The 17522-nt window shown below is 45.4% G+C and overlaps 5 protein-coding genes across 5 annotated transcripts; 1 reads left to right on the forward strand and 4 right to left on the reverse strand.

Annotated features, from left to right (window-relative positions):
* Positions 1 to 127: 127 nt before the first annotated feature.
* Positions 128 to 1544, reverse strand: BDB00DRAFT_759379 (mitochondrial carrier domain-containing protein; the record flags this gene model as incomplete). Its single annotated transcript, XM_053119117.1, has 5 exons — positions 128 to 537; positions 662 to 797; positions 882 to 955; positions 1085 to 1280; positions 1392 to 1544. The coding sequence occupies 5 exons, from the start codon at positions 1542 to 1544 to the stop codon at positions 128 to 130; spliced, it is 969 nt and encodes a 322-aa protein (XP_052982249.1).
* Positions 1545 to 1976: 432 nt separating this feature from the next.
* BDB00DRAFT_811288 (uncharacterized protein) lies at positions 1977 to 4477 on the forward strand. The gene is made up of 2 exons (XM_053122607.1): positions 1977 to 2172; positions 2318 to 4477. The coding sequence occupies exons 1-2, from the start codon at positions 2164 to 2166 to the stop codon at positions 4139 to 4141; spliced, it is 1833 nt and encodes a 610-aa protein (XP_052982250.1). The 5' UTR covers positions 1977 to 2163; the 3' UTR covers positions 4142 to 4477.
* Positions 4478 to 4527: 50 nt separating this feature from the next.
* BDB00DRAFT_811294 (uncharacterized protein) lies at positions 4528 to 5735 on the reverse strand. Its single transcript, XM_053122608.1, has 4 exons — positions 5457 to 5735; positions 5126 to 5351; positions 4960 to 5036; positions 4528 to 4814 (listed from the first exon to the last, which is right to left on the reverse strand). Exons 1-4 carry the CDS (start codon positions 5632 to 5634, stop codon positions 4717 to 4719), a joined length of 579 nt encoding a protein of 192 aa, XP_052982251.1. The 5' UTR covers positions 5635 to 5735; the 3' UTR covers positions 4528 to 4716.
* A 5954-nt stretch (positions 5736 to 11689) lies between these two features.
* Positions 11690 to 13733, reverse strand: BDB00DRAFT_869898 (Alpha/Beta hydrolase protein; the record flags this gene model as incomplete). Its single annotated transcript, XM_053126649.1, has 5 exons — positions 11690 to 11739; positions 11823 to 12749; positions 12934 to 13017; positions 13091 to 13254; positions 13375 to 13733. The coding sequence occupies 5 exons, from the start codon at positions 13731 to 13733 to the stop codon at positions 11690 to 11692; spliced, it is 1584 nt and encodes a 527-aa protein (XP_052982252.1).
* An 867-nt stretch (positions 13734 to 14600) lies between these two features.
* On the reverse strand, positions 14601 to 16490 carry BDB00DRAFT_953626 (Sec7 domain-containing protein; the record flags this gene model as incomplete). The annotated part of the gene is made up of 2 exons (XM_053129624.1): positions 14601 to 15389; positions 15525 to 16490. Coding segments are annotated over 2 exons (1755 nt in total), but the record flags the coding sequence as incomplete, so codon positions are not given.
* Positions 16491 to 17522: the final 1032 nt, after the last annotated feature.

Consider the following 17522-nt stretch of genomic DNA (forward strand, 5'->3'; position numbering starts at 1 on the left):
GCGAGTGGGGGGTTGTGGTGGTTGTGGTTGTTTTGGGTGATAAAGAAGAAGACAAAGGAATATATATCATAATACACAAACTTATAAGACTACTTTTGTTGCTGTGTTGGATGTGATGTGGTGTTATTTATTTTTGAGGAGCCTTGATGGTCAATTCACCCTCCTGGACCTTGCCCTGGACGATTTCCAACCATGACTTGACTCGTTCGTACACGACGAAGGTGACCGACTGACCAGGGGCAACACGCAAGACACGAGGAGTCAAGCCCTTGTAGAACGCGCGAACACCTTCCTTCTTGTAGATTTCGGTCGTAACAGTAACGAAGCGGCTCCAAGCCGTTCCGCCCGAGATGTGCGACTTCTGGATACGAGTCTTGATGGTATCAATAGGAGCGTTCGACAAAGGACCCATGGCACCAGAGATACCACCAATGACCAACGTTTGGTATGCGGGAAGTTCGCCATCAATGTTCTGGTAGTGCTTGCCCCACTTCTTCAACTCCTGATAGGCAGTGAAGTTGGCAGCCTGGTTGGTGGCTAATATAATTCAAAGTGGTTTATGTCAGCCTAATTGTGCTCCTAAATTTTCCCTTTCTCTACACTCACACATCCTAAACCACACCACACTACTCCAATTTTTCCCATGACTCTTAGTCTTTACCTTGTCTTAAAGCAGTCAAAGCAACGCCCTTGTACATGGCACGGAAACCTTCCTCCTTAATAATGACATAAGCGGCATGAGGAGCGTTACGGTACTTGGGGATGTCCATAGGATCAGCCATGGAGTTGCGTTGAGCCTACATATTCGGGTATCATTGATATGTCAGAATTTTATGTGATTCACAAGCATTGTGGATTGATTATCCAGGAACACACTTTACCTGAAGTCTGATCTTGATCAAATCCATGGGCGAGACAACCATGACAGCTTCGGTGGTACCGGCAGCAAGACCAGCTATTATTATCGTGATCAAACATGTACATGGTAGATTAGTAAACATTTGATAATCAGAGAGGTGTTGCACCAGATCCATAGTGACCATTTGTTCTCATTTATGCGGATTCATTCTTCCGGTTAACTTACCAAAGAAGACACTCGTACGCGAGTTCTTGCCATTTTCATCGACCATCATACCCTTGTACAGTTCGAACGAACTGAAGCGAATGGCCATCTTGGGGACGATACCAGCAATGACGGCACCAAGACCCTTGTACAGAGCCAAGAAGGATTCGTTCTTCACGATTCTGACACCCACACCAAAGAAACCGAGTTTCTTGCCCTATTTGTTGATATTTGGATCGCCATTAGTATATGCGCTATATGTACCTACAGCGATCAAATGGTATTCTTTTTTCTTTTCTCCTTATTCTCTCGAGAAACGACAACTTACAGAAGCGCTCTTCTGAGCATTCTTTGCGAGCTGCATTCTGACTTTGATGGTATCAAGAGGATGGCAGGTGCAGGCTTCCATGAAACCGGCAGAGCCACCGGCGACGAGATGGGTGAGGATAGGAGTCTTCTTGGCGTCGTTATTTTTGCTCATGATTGTTTAAAAGGTTCAAAAGAGAAGGGTGGTTGTGATATTCGTTGATAAAAGAAAGAAAAGGAGGAGAAGAAGAGAAACTGGAAAAAGGCACACACAAAGAGGCATCAAGTGAGACTCTTTATAACCTCTGAAATTTCATATGGCAATGAATCATAGGATATGTTGACGTTCGAAATCTTTTGGGCAACTTGAGAGCTCCGCACAGCACTGTTGTGGGCACAGCCAATCATGGGTTCGCAAGAAGCTCTTTTTGCGGGGTACGTCGGAACATCTTCACATGTTTAAACCGGTTCTGTGCTACTCGAAAACATTGAGCCGCTGCCGCCTAATCGTTTTTTTGTGGTGATGATGCTGCTTAGTTGGTTGTTGATTCTGTTTATTTTACATCAATAACGGAGAATTTTAGGTTGTCCCGCTCTTTTTTGCTTTTTCCTTTAGGAAACTCGAGTTTTCGGAAAATTTAAGTTATGCATTGGTCTCCAATCCTTCTCTTTTCCCATTGACGCCTTTTGTTATTGAATATTACAATTATTTACACCGCTTCTCTCCTTCCACTCGTCTTTCAGCCCAGCAATACATATAATTTATACAACTGCAGCAGCGACGACGACGCGTAATGAGCCATGTAAATACACCAATTGCATTCGCAACGAAGCAGAGATCAATTCCCTCTATTTTCCCAAGATCAAAGAAGGATCACATGGCTAGAATCTTACAGAAGGAAAATCCAATAATAAGATTTGTCATTTATCATATATGAACGTATATAGGTTGTAGACAGGCCTGTCAGCCATGTCATTGACAGTAGTAGCGCTTCTATTGCAACCCCGCACCATCATCATCTGGATCTGCAACGTTTCAGTCTGGACATTGATCAAGCATTTGAGACTGTCGAATGTCGTCCACGGCGGGACATGGATCACTCCGCTAATCAATGGTTTTACGATGAGTTCTCCGGAATGTATCGTCATAAAGCCCCACCGGGCCATCCGGCCATCCTCCAATCGTCATCATCCGCATCATCATCTCCTCTGCAACAATCACAGCAAAAATTTCGAATAATACGAACACCATCCGTGCATCATCAAAATCATCAACAGCATTATATTCATCATCATAGACAATCGACAGCAACGCCATCTTCTCCTCCTAGTAACAACAATCAATCCGGACCGTTGTCATGGCAACGGATCCTAGCGAACGGGCCACCATATCCACCACCCGAGTCGGTAGAGCAGATTTATAGCTGGCGAGACGAAAGCCGGCGCCGGCCTCAATGGATGCTTTGCTTAGCGTGTCATCTGATGGACGTCCGGTTGCCACCATTAGAACAAAACCAGCCAGAGCAGCCTGCATCAAAACAACAACAGCAGTTACGCCAAGTTGCTGCACACGAAGCATATCGATTATTAAAGCGATTGACGCAATACCGAGGGTCGTTGTGCGGTGAGGCACATTACTTACTTGCCAATTGCCACGGGTTTGGTTATTTTAATGGTTCTCGGAATCCAGATCAAGCCTATATCATGTATACCCAAGCATCCAAACAAAACCACGGCGAAGCGACCTATCGTACCGCTGTCTGTCTTGAATTAGGTTTGGGTACTCATCAAGATCTACAACGTGCTTTTGTCTTTTATCGTAAAGCAGCACATTTGGGCCATCCAGCCAGCATGTACAAACTCGGCATGATCTTGTTCCAAGGTCAACTTGGGCAGTCCGTCCATAAACGTGAAGCAATTAGCTGGTTACAACGTGCAGCAGAAACCAGTGCTATACCGCTCGCACAGCATACCTTGGCCATGATCCAACTCAAAGGAGGCGAGAATATTAACACCAGTAACGACATTAGTAAAAATCACAACACCATTAAGAAAAATAAGACGACGGATCGTCTGAGTAACAACAACACCACCACGAGCAATAACGACACCGGGTTAATTATCGAAGACTATCCGTACGCCATTGAATTATTATACGACGCGGCGCAAGAAGGGTTCGCTCTGAGCCAGTTTAAATTAGCGGAATGTTTTGAACACGGTTTGTTTGTCCACCCGGACATGGATCTAGCTCTCTACTGGTATACCAAAGCCGCAGAGTCGGGCAATGCGGAAGCAGCATTAGCGCTTTCTGGCTTCCATTTGACCGGGTTTGGCGCACTAGAACAGTCGGACCGTCAAGCTTATCTCTGGGCCCGCAAAGCTGTCACGATGGCAGCAGTCATCTATCATCAATATGGTGCGGATCGTTGGACATTAGCCAAAGCGTATTTTATGGTCGGATACTATACTGAGCAAGGCATTGGATTGTTGGGTGATAACGGGAAAGACGATGATGATGATGATGATGATCAAAAGATGGATGAGGAAAAGAATGGTGGCGATGATGATAAGAACGAGGATGCTTTGGTTTGGTACAAAAGGGCCTCTGACTTAGGCCACGCTGCTGCATTTAAACGTATGGCATCATCAGCTTCTTCAAATGTAGCAGCAGGAGGAGCCGTCGCTGTCGCCACTGGTGCAATCAATAACAAGAGCGATATAGTAGCGAAACCTTTAAACTTTGTTAATGATAATAGATGCATTATCATGTAAATTATTCTCATGTTTTCGAACCTAATGATAATGATAGCAACAGGCTTCTACTTGTGTATACCCGATCGAAAAAAGACGTCATATATCTATTCTTTCCTTTCCTTTATCATCTTCGATACTTTTATAGGTCCGAACATGTAGATATTTTGATAAGCTTGTCGTTAATGTTGTCATCAACGTCCACTTTCCTTCAAGGGTGGTCGATTTAAACGTAAAAAACAGAAAGGAAGAGTCGGAACCATTCGGAAATGGTCGGATTTGCTTTCGGCCTATTCATCGCTTGTGTGCGATCTGTTCATCCAATCTCCACCTTCCCGATCCATCGCTATCTCCCACGGTCATCAGCAATAAAGAAAAAAAGTCAGCATGTTCCTGAACTCAATTATGCGAGCTTTGTACGCCGGCCGCTTGCGCATTAAGTGCACTAAATGCACGATATTGTCATCTATTCAGTTTTTTGTTCATGCAAAAAGCAGCAATACTAATTAGTCATTAGGTATGTATAATACACAAAAGAGAAGCTGATGGCGAGGAGATGGTTGGGGAGGGATATATATTGTGTGATTGTTTCGTATTTACATGGAGATAAACTGCCAAACAACTTTGGCTAAATAAAATTGTGAATAACCCTTTGTGATGTCCACAGTATTTACTTTACTGTATTTGTCGTTGGCTGTATGGTGAAAAATGCCGTTTGTTTGAGTTAGATTCAAGAAACGCGTTCATAACTGAAACAAATAACCAACACCACACCACACACATATTCAAATCAGGAGGTGTAACTCTAATAGTATCAAAATAGCGATAAACACACTTACCTAATAATGCAGTAACAAACTTGTCGTCCTTTGAAAGCATGCGTACGCCCAAGCCCCTAAATACGGCAAGTTGAAGGCTATACACCCAAAGGATTTTTGTGATTAAGTGATTGGAAAATAAAGCATCCTTTGTTTCCTTCTGTCTCTTTTGTCCCCGTACAATTACCTCACCGCATCCGTTTCTTGCTCATCATCTTGTTGTTCTAATGTAGATAATTCTTGCCGTAAATCCCTAATGTTGCTTTCCAGTTGGCGTATGTCGTCGTTGGTATCTTGATTATGCTGATCCAGTTGTGCCTTTTCCTTGGTCAGGGACGCTAGTTTACTTTCTTCGGAATCTGCCATTATGGTCTGCCATTCTTGTTTTAATTGTGCGAGCTTTTCTTGCAGTTCTTTTTTTTTGTCAAACAAAAAAGCGCATATACATGGAATATAGTTATGAGAAATCTTTTGTGTTCATTAAAAAGTATAGCAGCTTTTGGGTGTAGATCTCATACCTTGTGTTTCAGGATCATTTGTTTCTTGCCTATTTAATTTCAAATTATCCAATTTGCGTTCTGTTGATTTTAGTTTGTCAAGAAATTGGAGATTAAGGGTTGATGAACGTATATTGTCGAGCTCCAGTGCTACTAAATCGCGAGCTTCCTGGACGGTTTTGATCTCGTTACGCGCCATCGTGTAAGTTGGTGATAAGTTATAAATCAAGTACACAGTATTACCTTGTTAGCACGTGTCGGAGAAATAGAAATGGGACGCTTTTCTAACTCTTTGCAAGACACATCACCGAACCAAAGTAATGGGATAGACGATTTACTTTAAATGTAGCATCGCGAGTAGTTTTGCTAAGTTTACAACCGATAGGAGATTCTAAAAGTATAGAATTACCTAATCTTATAGGGATTGCGTATACAGAAAGCGTGCTTCCCTTGGTTAATGTCCTGCTTCGAAGTAGTTAAGTCTACATTTGTCATAGCAACAACCACCCCTGTCCTGTCAATGTATGTTGCTGCCCTTGGTTCCTAATCGTCTTATGAGTTGCCGAAGTCTTATTTTTGTCGTATGCAACTAGTAACTTCGTTGGGTAATTATTGAGACCCTTGTAGACCTTGTTAGTGGGCCACGGAAAAGGACGTTGATGGTCTTGACTACTTTGAAGAAGATCCTACTTGGGTGAGCCCCATCTACCACAGGGAATTTATTTGGATCCTCTGAGTACTGGAAATATCTGCCATGAGATATTTGTGAGATTCTCGTATATATTAGTGCGAGCCGGACAATGAAGGATACTCCCCGTGAGAGGGTTCGTTGTGTGCAACAACGCTCGATAGGGAGGGGAAGATGGATGTTGATTCGATGAATAAGTAACTTTTGTATATGATAAGCAGGTCAACGGATGGCTTTTATCTATATAATCACCTTCTAAAACATCAAGATCTTTGGTTTCTTCGACAGGAAACGACCAAAAGCTTAGCATAGTGTAAGTTCAGGCACAAAACACACTTATTCAGGAAGACCAAGATCATTAATATGTCCCTACAAAATGTTTTTATTGAGCTACCAGAAAGATTGCGAATTACTGATTGATAAGGTGGACCCTCTCGACTAGTTGTGATATGGCTGAATAAATGGTTTTCTCCACTTTTGCTTTGTTGAAGAATGCTTCTTTCGATAAAAGTCTTGCTAGACTGGGAGAAAAATTGACATGCAGCTTAAAGTTTATTGGATGTGACAGTAAATCAGGACATTGACCAGAATAAAATACACAGGTTCGTTTTTGAGATTGATTGATGGAGGTGAACCGCGTAACACAAATTTGTCGATAGTGCTAAAATTCGTTGCTGAGCAGATCTAGAGTAAACGGATCCGGTGGATTTTATTGTAAACTATGCTTAGCCTTCTCTTTTTCTCTTTTTATTACTCTCACTGCTAGCGTCATCTGTACCGGCCAGCAGTTTCTACAGTATCATGCAAGAATAATGATTAACTCAAGAAGCCCCCTCGACAAGCGCCTATGAAAAATAAGAAAGAAAGACACTTACCAGAGACGGTTTTGGATTAACGGGGAACATTGGTGTCTGGACATAATCCTTCAGCATCGTTTTCCAGGCATTCAGGCCACTTGCATACAAATCACTATCTATCACCAATTCACGGTCAAGTATAAAATCTTGAGGTCCACCAAAGTCCACCTGGGTCCACCATTTTTTGAAATCCCGATAGCAGGACCACAGTGATATCCAGCGATATCATTGGTTATACCGAATGATATCTGCGAATATCAATTGTTGGGGACCGTTTTTATAAGTAGAGCCGTGGACCTGCTTGTTATTAATAAAAGAAGAGCTTGGTATCTTTAGAATAATTACAGAAAACCTTCAAAATGCTTTAAATGAACCGGGCATTGATTCCATGTATTCAAGGAAAGGTTAATGTCATCCGAGATTGCAGAATAAGTTTTTTAAATCGTGCTGTTCTTAATGAATGAGCTGCTCTAGGTCGTGTAATTTGTATCATGCTAGCTACATACAGCAACTGTACCACTCAAAGAGCCTACATTTTAGTGATCTCTCCAATACTTTCAATGTTAGATGACAGTGATATGGATGCCATGGTGTTAGCAAAACTATTACACTCTAACATACACGTAGATCCAACATCAGTGTCTACACTTCAGACTAACCCTATCTTTCTTCTGTCTCGTCAGGTACCTTGTTGATAGCTTTCAAAAAGCATTGGTATAGATGGCACATTGACTCAGTGGATTGGACGGTATACGCTATTCTATCTATGCTTGAGATATTAACAATGTTTTCTCTCCTTTCCTGTACTTTGAACATGTAACAGACACTAGGTAGAGATAGTTAGTGTTGTGTAGGAACATGTCATATCTTGTTCCTTTCTTTGCCTGACTGATGAATAACAGCAACTTATTGCTGCCATTGCAACGATTATAAAACCACTTTGTAACCGCTATCGACCGATGAACTAACTATAAGCAGTTCTAATGACTATCCTTCCTTGATAACTGCTCAAGATTTATGTATTCACAATGCATTTTGACAGCGGAAGGTGCGAAAAACCAGCGCAACATCTGCAGCAGTACGAACATTTTTGGAGAGAAAAACTAATCTACATCGCCTTCATTTAAACAACATATTTCTGTTCCCAGTAATACATTATCGCCATGCTGCTAACCATGTATCGTTCGTGGTATACACAGTCGTCTCGAGTGTCCATTATTAAATTACTAAAATTAGAGCCATATCCAGTACTGCGTGTATATATATAATCTAATTCCTACATCTTAAGCTCTGCATCAAGTGCAACTAATTTATCAAATGCATTTCATCATGCTTCAGAAAACGTACTATAATAAGCATTCCCTATTCAAAACCATTGACAATCATTTTTAGGACAGGCCTCGTGAGCCCATGAAACAAAAGTTATATATTCTTTGAAAAAAAAAAGGGCCAAACAAGGCCACGAAACAAGCAAAAGTTAAAAAGAAAAAAAAAGCGAGGCAAAAACCATCATGGCCAACAGACCACAACATGAAAGTAATACAATAAAAAAAATATGGCTAAGCAAGGCCAATGTTAGAAAGTTGAAAAAAAAGCGTGTCAAAGGGAAAGCTAGCGAGTGAAAAAAAGAACAAGATGGTGAAATGAATATACAAAAAGTTTAAAGTGTATCAAAAAAACATAAGTCTTTCGATAGTGAATCTAATGAGGTAATGCCGACAGCGAGATAGTGTCTATGTATAGTGTCCAACGCTTCTGGTACTCTTTCTTGCATTCCTTTTCTTTCGATATAATCTTGAACTTTCCGAATAATCGCTCGTCTTCTACGAAACCATTTGCCGTCTGAATCACTTTTTCGCCATGCAGTTTTGTACACTTCTTCCATTCTAATCACAGACATGCCGCCATTCCAACCGTCAAACCATTCAGTCCATAATTGTGGGATTGTTTGGACGTTTGTGCGGTTCATGGATGGATATATGGGCTGTTGTTGTTGGGGGCGATGATGATGGTGATGAGTTGGTGCTGATGCTGCTGACGATGATGATGACGATGTTGGTGCTGGTGCTGCTGACGACGACGACGAAGATGATGATGGCGCTGGTGCTGCTGATGGCAGTGCCACAGTTGCTGTCATGGTGGATGGGAGGGAGGAGGACGAGGACGGGAGCGAAACCGAGCCCCAACCTTCCTGCTGCTGTTGTTGTTGCTGATCTTGTTGTTGTTGCTGCTGCTGACCTGCCAAGTTGAGCGTGACGCTCAAGGACACTTGTCCGCTGGCGATGCGGTCCCAATGCTGTACAATATCTCCTATACGACTCATGTTTGGTGCAAGCTGCGCAAGTGCTTCCAGAGTGGGTATGGCGTTAGAGAAAGATTGTACGATGCGATTGGTGTCTTGTTGCTGAGCAGCGATTTGTTGTTGTATTTGTTGTTGCAAGATGGCAAGTCTATTTTCAATGATCGGCACGGCACGTTGAAGTAACAGATCAGTGGGCTCTTCGTTGTTTTCAAGTGCATGATTCAAGTTACTATTTTAAAAGGATAATTAGTATATAAACGAAAGACTGTAGTCCACCAGCACATACCGTTCAAATTCAAGATACAAAGGATCACGGAACAAAGGATCTTGCCACAAATGATGACCTGGACAGCGCTTTTTCATCAAAACCGAATCTTGCAAAAATACAACACGCAACTGCACAAGAAGACGCAAAAACGAATCAGCCGCGCACGAGTCCTCCACTTGTTTGGCATCCAGCAACGCCCGCCACCGATCGACTTCAGGAAAAACCTTCTTGCAAAGCTCAAGGGGTGGTGTAACAGCAGCACGAGGTAAGTAGAATTGGCCAGCCTCTCTAGTGAATCCTGCCATGGTCCGCAAGATATCACGAGGCAAATTGGTTAGATAACTGGTCGATAAAGCAGAATTATTCCAACGACCTAATCGCCGGATAGACTCTTCGCTCGTTCCAGATATCTCTGCCATGCGTGCTGACGAACCCCTCATAGCGTGAGTGACCGCTTTACTGTGAATGCCGACTGACTTGAATGCTTCTAAAATACACTCGCGATGACGATCATACGTAATGGACTGCGTGTTGCGATCTCTGCCTCTGATGAGCTTGATGTCGAACCAATCTCGATTGCTTTGGAAACAAGGGAATGCCTCACCAGCAACGTGCCACCGATGAAAGAGATAAAAGGAAAGCATCATCAAAGGACAGATAACAACATTGGCGTTACGCATCGCAGCAGCAAACTCCACACGGCCCTCTTGGTTTGTTTTTCCTTGCTTAAGCACCATCACCAACGCATGACATTCAGTGACACCCTCGCGCTCAAGAAGTAACGTTTGTAGATCGGCAAGTTCCATCATACGAACGCTTTCGCCCCGTAGAAGTCCATAGTGTTGCAGAAGAAAAGCAGTGCAGTTTCGCAGTCCTTGTTGCTTGTTGGTGGCCAGAAAATGATCTACAATACGCTCCATCTCAGCTGATGTCGAATAACCATCTGCTGTCGTACGCATGCCTCTGTCTTCGTAGTTTTGTCGACTAAGCTCCTTTTCCACACGTTTCAAATGATCAACCAGTGCATGAACAAGCGGGCCACGCGGATGCGGACGATTGAAGCAAGGATCTGTTTCGGCTTGTTCAAAATGGAGATCGACAATGGAAGTAATGTATTGTTTAACGGTAGCAAGCTTGACTTTGGGGGCGGGGGCATCAGGCGCAACAGGTTGCTCAACGGTATAACCCGGAGCATCGCGTACAGGTAGAGCAGCAGATGATGACGACGACGATGATGGCAAGATGGTGGTGACGGGCGAGAGAACAGCAGCAGACGACGATGATGGCATGACGGCGGTGGCGGGCGAGAGAACAGCAGCAGACGAGGATGATGGCATGACGGCGGTGGCGGGCGAGAGAACAGCAGCAGACGAGGATGATGGCATGACGGCGGTGGCGGGCGAGAGAACAGCAGCAGACGAGGATGATGGCATGACGGCGGTGGCGGGCGAGAGAACAGCAGCAGACGAGGATGATGGCATGACGGCGGTGGCGGGCGAGAGAACAGCAGCAGACGAGGATGATGGCATGATGGCGGTGGCGGGCGAGAGAACAACAGCAGCAGGCGAGGATGATGGCATGGTGGTGGTGGTGGTACGCATGGCAGGAGCGGGTGACGAGGCGGGCGACAGCACAGAATTCTCTGGCTCTTTTCTCTTTCTTCCAGGTTTACGCTTCTCTCTGAAGACGACCTAAAAAGAACACAATTGTAAGACATGCGTACATATATAGATTGCGAACAGATATGTGGCTAACCTCTTCCACAAGAAAAAGATGAAGCTTTCTGTCGTCGATCAACTGGTTAGTGTGATCATTTGGACAGCGTCTTCGGCACCACTCGAGAAATTCTTCCTGCCTGGGAGAATACGATCTAACTGTATTCTGCGGACGGCTTCCTCGTGCTTGTTCGTATGTAGCTCGAGCAGCAGATTCAGCAGCTGCTTGATACTCCATTTGCGAGCTCATGAAAGAAGTATACTGTGGTAGAGGGGGAGGGACAGGGAGAGAAAGAGGACGTGGTGAGGCACCATTACTCGCCACCACACGGCCCGGGCGATTAGCCAAACGGGCGGTGCTTCTCCTAGCGGGAGTAACAGTGCTACCACGACCTCTGCTCATGTTGTTAAGATAGTGAACGATTTATTGAGGAATGGAAATGAGATGAAGGAAACGGAATCTGACAGATGTGCCTGACAAAAGAAAAGTGGCGAAGCTTCGAAAATTCTTTTTTTTTTCCTGGATATCAAGATTGGGTCCCCGCCATGCTGTGGACCTGAGTCCGGACCCGCACTAAACACAAAATGATATTGCCAAAATATCATAGCCTTGCGCTCATTCACGTCATACAGTGGCCAATGCGGAATACCCTGATGATTGGGACTACCGGTGTTGGCAAACGCCACAATAGCTTGAGACACTTGCTTGGCTATCCGATCACGTTCATACTCATCACCAGGACCCAAAAATGGATTGCCTTCCCAAAAGTGAAGGTTATCCCACGAGAAAATGGCATCAACCATATGGGCTGCCTTGATAATGTTCTCAACATCGTTCGACTCGTAGCGCCATTCATACAAATGCACCTTGTGGCCGTGTTTGACTAGATTTTCCGCGGTCAACAGCACTGATATCCTACACATGACATCTGAGCACATGTATCGCGCCACTTCACTAGGTGGTGAAAACGGCGGTACGATCTGGGATTTGTATATCTCGTATGCTTCGCGTGCATATTTCCGACCAAACACATGGGCGAAATAGGTTCTGACAAACATGGTATCGTCCATTTCTTGGAAATTGGGCAAGAACGGGAAAAAGAAATTGAATTCGTCGCGCGTGTAGCCAATGATGATGTCCAAGTCTTTGTAGTGGTCTGGCAAGGGATGGTGAAAGTAGTACTCAATCAAGGAGCTCGGTAGCGTCTTGTTGTCATCGCCTGCAGGGCCTACAGGTGCCAAGCCTTCCAAGAAATTGGGCCAGGTCGTCATGAACGATTGTGCGTCCAATATCGTCTGCACATCCACTTCTCGTAACTCGTCCAGTTGGTCAGGGCTAATGCCCATGGATCGAATGAAAATGTCGCCCTTGAACTTGGCCCAATCGCGCGGACTAAAGTGGAACATGGGTGGGGATTGCAGTATGACGCGTTCAAAGAATCGACCCGCGCGTGGAGATATTAACATGGCCATTAGACAGGTTGCTGTTTGTTGTAGTGTATATTATAGGTAAGAACAAATCAGTATGCAATTGTAAATAAACGCTTACTTGAGCAGCCATGCAACTTCCTCCAAATCCCAATACATTATTATGCAATGTAATGCAAAGAATCACAGAAAGAACATGTTTGTCCGAAGAGATATTGCTTTTCCCGCATGCTACATTACCTCCTGCAGATGAGCCGTAGCCAGTGATGTTGTTGGGATCACCTCCAAATGTTGCAATATTGTCTTTGACCCATTCAGCAGCCACTATAAGGCAAGTCGTCTTTAGTACCACCCATTTGGTGCACACGTCCACACCCCAGGTACGAAACGAACTTACCGATCTGATCCAATAACCCATAATTGGCAGATCCGTCAAAATCATTGGATAGATGATCCAGTGTCATCCACCCTAACGCACCTAGACGATAGTTAAATGTCACGACCACCACATCCTTGCGTGCAAAGTTGGTACCGTCCCAGAACGACTGATCTCCACAGCCACTATAATCAGATATCGATGCATTAGTGACAAACAATATAAAGAAGAACCCTGATTTCTCTCCTGGAAAATATATCACAGTCAACATCGGTCTGTCGATAGAGTGCATGGATTATTTGTACCTCATGCAGGCACCCGTGTGGATCCAGAAAAGAACAGGTAGCTTGGCTGCAGGATCAACGGTGGGTGTCCACACGTTTATATACAGACAATCCTCGGACTGGTTGTCTGGGTCGATCTGGATACTCATAAGGGTATCAAAGGGCATTTGGGTCTGTGGCGCTGCTCGGCCTGCCTGCAAGCATTGTCGAACAGTCGCAGGGTCACCCTCTGGTTTGTATGGCTCAGGTGGTCTGTACCGACGATCGCCCACAGGTGGCATGGCGTATGGAATGCCCATAAAGACATGGACATTGTGTTCAGCATGCGTGAATCCCTGAAGACGGCCCGATGTCGTGTCTACAATGGGAGATCCTGTCATGGTACAATAGTGAATATAAAATGAGTGATGGGCAGTAGACACACACACAAATGCTGGAAAACGAGAAGAAAGTAGCAAGAGTATCGAAAGCAGGAGAAGAGGAAACTCTCTTTTTATATTTTAAATTGAAGGTGGAAGTTGGGCGGGGGGGTTGAAGAAGCATTGTCTTTTTTTGGGGGCTTGTCGAGACTACTAGGACATTATGATCGATGATGACAGCGTATAACAGAATGATGGATGGGATGGACTCGATGCGATTATAGGGGAAAGAGGGTATGTGTAACAAAAGAGTGGCGATCCCGCATGAAAAGAGGGTGGTGGCTGTTATTGGATCTGCTTGCGCAAGAATCCAAGCATGAGTGGCACTAAGGAGTTCTGTACGACTAGCTTTATAATTTCATGCCCACGTTTGGTGACCACCGTGGGTTTCTTTTTGCTGACCACCGTCGACGTCCTGTTGTTCTTCTTGTCCTGCTCCTCGTCTGCCGCTGCCCCAAACACCACCACATCGTCCTTGTCGTTGCCAGGGCTCTGCACCCACAGCAGATCCCCATCCTTGATATCCTTGTTGTTTGCGCTTGGGCTATGGATTGAGCCTGCCGTCAACGCCGTATGCGTGCTTGCCACATCAATCATGCTGAGACGACTGTTATGGTGATGGTTGTTGTTGTTGTTGTTGTTGTTGTTGCTGCTGTTTCCGTTACCACCCCATAATGCTGCCGTATTGGGCTTCACCAAGGCTGCAACATTGGCCGTCCCCTTTTTGTATTCGTCGGCCAACAGGATTTCCTTCAAGACTTGCAGACCGACCCGTTCTTCAGATGTCATCGGCGTCTCTCCTGCTGCCGCTTCTTTACTGTTGTTGTTGTTGTTGTTGTTGTTGTTAGTCGTAGCGGTTGCACCATTGACATGCACATGGCCCGATAAGGTTTTCAGCCAGCTGATCCATTCTGTCCGCTCTTGCTCCGTCTCAACGCTAAAGATATACTTGCGTCGGACCATCACTGGCGATTTCGGCTCTTGCTCATCTGTTGTTCCTGCTGCTGCTGCAATGGTTTTATCGTCGTCTTTCCCTGTTACTGCTCCCGATGGGGCTTCTGTCGTTCCTGGAGTAGTATTGCTACCAGCTGCCGCTGTAGCCGTTGTTGGCGTTGTAACAGCGTTTGCTGCTGCTGCTGCTGCTGTTGGTGGCAGTCGCATATCCACGTGTGAAAAAGCAATCTGGAACGTGTAGCGCATAAACGGCCGCTCTACGACGATGCTCTTGGTCCTCGGCAGCGTCGGACTGACATAGCGGCTGGCGTGTGGTCCAGATTTGATAAACATCAAGCTCGTCCTACCTAGAGTATGACCGGTGATCGTAAATGTTTGAATGCACGAGTCGCTGAAATCCAGCACGTTGGGGTGACATTCTATATCTTGTCCGCGTAGCTTGATTTGAAGGCCAGGATCGGGCGCGGCTATTGAAATCGTGATTGGCGCCGATGGTACGCTTCGAGTTAAACGCGTCGGGAAACGATAGGGCGTCACTGTGATGATTGTATCTTGCTCTGGTGCATCCGAAGCCTCCACGTCATTATCCCAGCCCGTCTCCAGTCTTTCATGGGCAATCGAATTGTACATGTCCCGCAAGAAATCAAAGGACACGAGTATGTACTGATCATAGTAACGCCATCGTTGTAAGAACTCGTCAAACGTCGGCCGCACGTTCCCCTTTTGTGCACGTAGTGCCGAAATGTAGTGTAACGGCTCAATAGCCACACTCCCACGCTCGTCCTTATTGCGATCTACCATACTTGCTCGTCGTGTGAGCCGCTGTCTGTCGCGCCGTTCTTTGTGCTCACGAGCAGACCAAAACACATCCAACTCGCTGCTCGCATCGTACCACCACTCGGCATTCAGGAACAGCATAGCAACCACGACCTTAACCACCATGTCCTCGTGGAACTTGACAACGTTCTGATTCGCGTCATGCCATTTCTTTGAGAACCGTTCAATCACATACTCGAGCGCCTCCCACTTGCTCGGCAGTCGAAGCGTCATGAGCAGAATCCGCAACGCTTCGTCCAACCGCAGCGCTACCATACGAAAACAGTCCAAAAACGCGTCGTAAATGTCACTGTTTTTTGGATCCGCCAAGAAATCTCCCAGTTGGTGTCGACACAGATCGGGCGTTTTGAACAGGAAATTCGCAATGCTGAGTGGCTCGTTGGCCAACACGCTTTTATCTACCAAGTACGCAATCGCAGCGTCTGGATTAGTTTCGAATTTTCGTAAAGCAGAGGCTAGCAGTGGATGCATTTTGCGGGGTGCAGCTGCCAAGGAAACTGACGGTTTTTGCTGGTCGTCCCGCGACAAGTAGAGCGTCAGTTTACTCAGTTCTACGATATTCTTGACTTGGAACAAACTGTTTTCGTTGGGTCGGAAACGATATCGCGCTTCTTTGGCACTGTGGTGGTCCCCAACAATGATGTTTTCGTCCATGATAGGTTTGCAGATGATCAGCAGATCGTTGAATAAGAACAAGTAGCGGTCCTTGACCGTGTTTGCATTCACCACCTGGAATACCGGTGTCTGCAATATATGGGATCGCGGCGGTGGTCGTTCGAGTCGTGGTTTGGCTGTACCTGCAGGCGAACATTGATGTTGTCCTGTTGTTGCTGCATGGTGCTGCTGCTGCTGATGATGATGATGCTCAAGTGGATACTCTGCCTGGTCTTCCGACGAAGGTAACGAAGGGGCATAGCTGGTCAACATGTTCTTGATCCGGTCAAAGGATGGGCGGATGGGTGGTGGTTCGTCTCTTTGCGGACATATTGAATTATAACTGGCTGGATCATGTATGTCAAACACATGTTCATCCTCATGTTTTTCCTTGTCTCTTTCTTCTTCCTGTGCCTTCTCCTCTTCGTCCTCGCTTTCTTCTTCTTTTTCGTCTTCCGACAACTCGATATCACTATTATCGTCTTGTCGTCGTCGACGTCGATTTTGATCATGTTGCTGTTGTCGCTGCTGCTGTTGTTCCTGCTGACGCTGCAATAATTTCGGAGATGATGCTTCTGGTACTTGATGAGGCGACATTTTCATGAGCATTTCAGGAGACGATGATCCACCACCTCGTTCCTCGTCGTCTTCATCATCGTCATCTTCATCTTCTTCTTCCAATTCATCCTCGCTTTCATGATGTTTCTTTCTGGCACTGCCACTGCTGCTGTTTCCACCATCACCACCATGATCCCGTCGTTCCTTTTCGTACCGTTGCCATAACGACCGATACCGCACAGTGTTGTTGCCAATCGACGTACCCCGCTCCAACATTGGCGTTGTTTCCATAAACGACGAAGTGACAAACGGTGACAAGCCGTAATACGCGCTCGAGTCGAATTCAGAAGAGCTGACCGATGACGAGTGCGGTCGATTGTTATTTTCCCAATCGAACGATGTAAATGACGAAGGTACAGCTCCACCTCGTTCGAGTCGCCGTTGTGTAAAAGAGGTACTACTACCACTAGTTTCTCCACCATTGCTATTACTGGACTGGGATCCTCCTCCGCCCAAGGATGAACGTTCAAAGTAGGATGACGATGCATCGTTACTGTTGAAGGAAGGCGTGTCGAGCGTTTGTCGTTTGGTTAATTGATCAAATGCTGCTTGGACGTTTTTGTTTTCAGAGACAACCGACGAGCTTTTTCGAGAGTTGTCGCTGTTGCCGCTGTTGCCACTACGCAAATGAGCTAAAGGATGGGGTCGATGCAGTTGGCTACTGGGTGATGACGAGTCCATAGTGAA

The sequence above is a fragment of the Zychaea mexicana genome (genome assembly GCF_025766255.1).
Source record: "Zychaea mexicana strain RSA 1403 chromosome Unknown BDB00scaffold_17, whole genome shotgun sequence".
Classification (NCBI taxonomy): Eukaryota; Fungi; Mucoromycota; class Mucoromycetes; order Mucorales; family Lichtheimiaceae; genus Zychaea; species Zychaea mexicana.

Coding starts and splice junctions, on each gene's coding strand:
- BDB00DRAFT_811294 (XM_053122608.1), bottom strand. CDS start 5,634: ATGGCGCGTAACGAGATCAAAACCGTCCAGGAAGCTCGCGATTTAGTA. Junction 5,037..5,125: donor CAAGAAACGGATGCGGTGAG/GTAATTGTACGG, acceptor TTGGGTGTATAG/CCTTCAACTTGCCGTATTTA. Junction 4,815..4,959: donor GTTTGTTACTGCATTATTAG/GTAAGTGTGTTT, acceptor TTCACCATACAG/CCAACGACAAATACAGTAAA.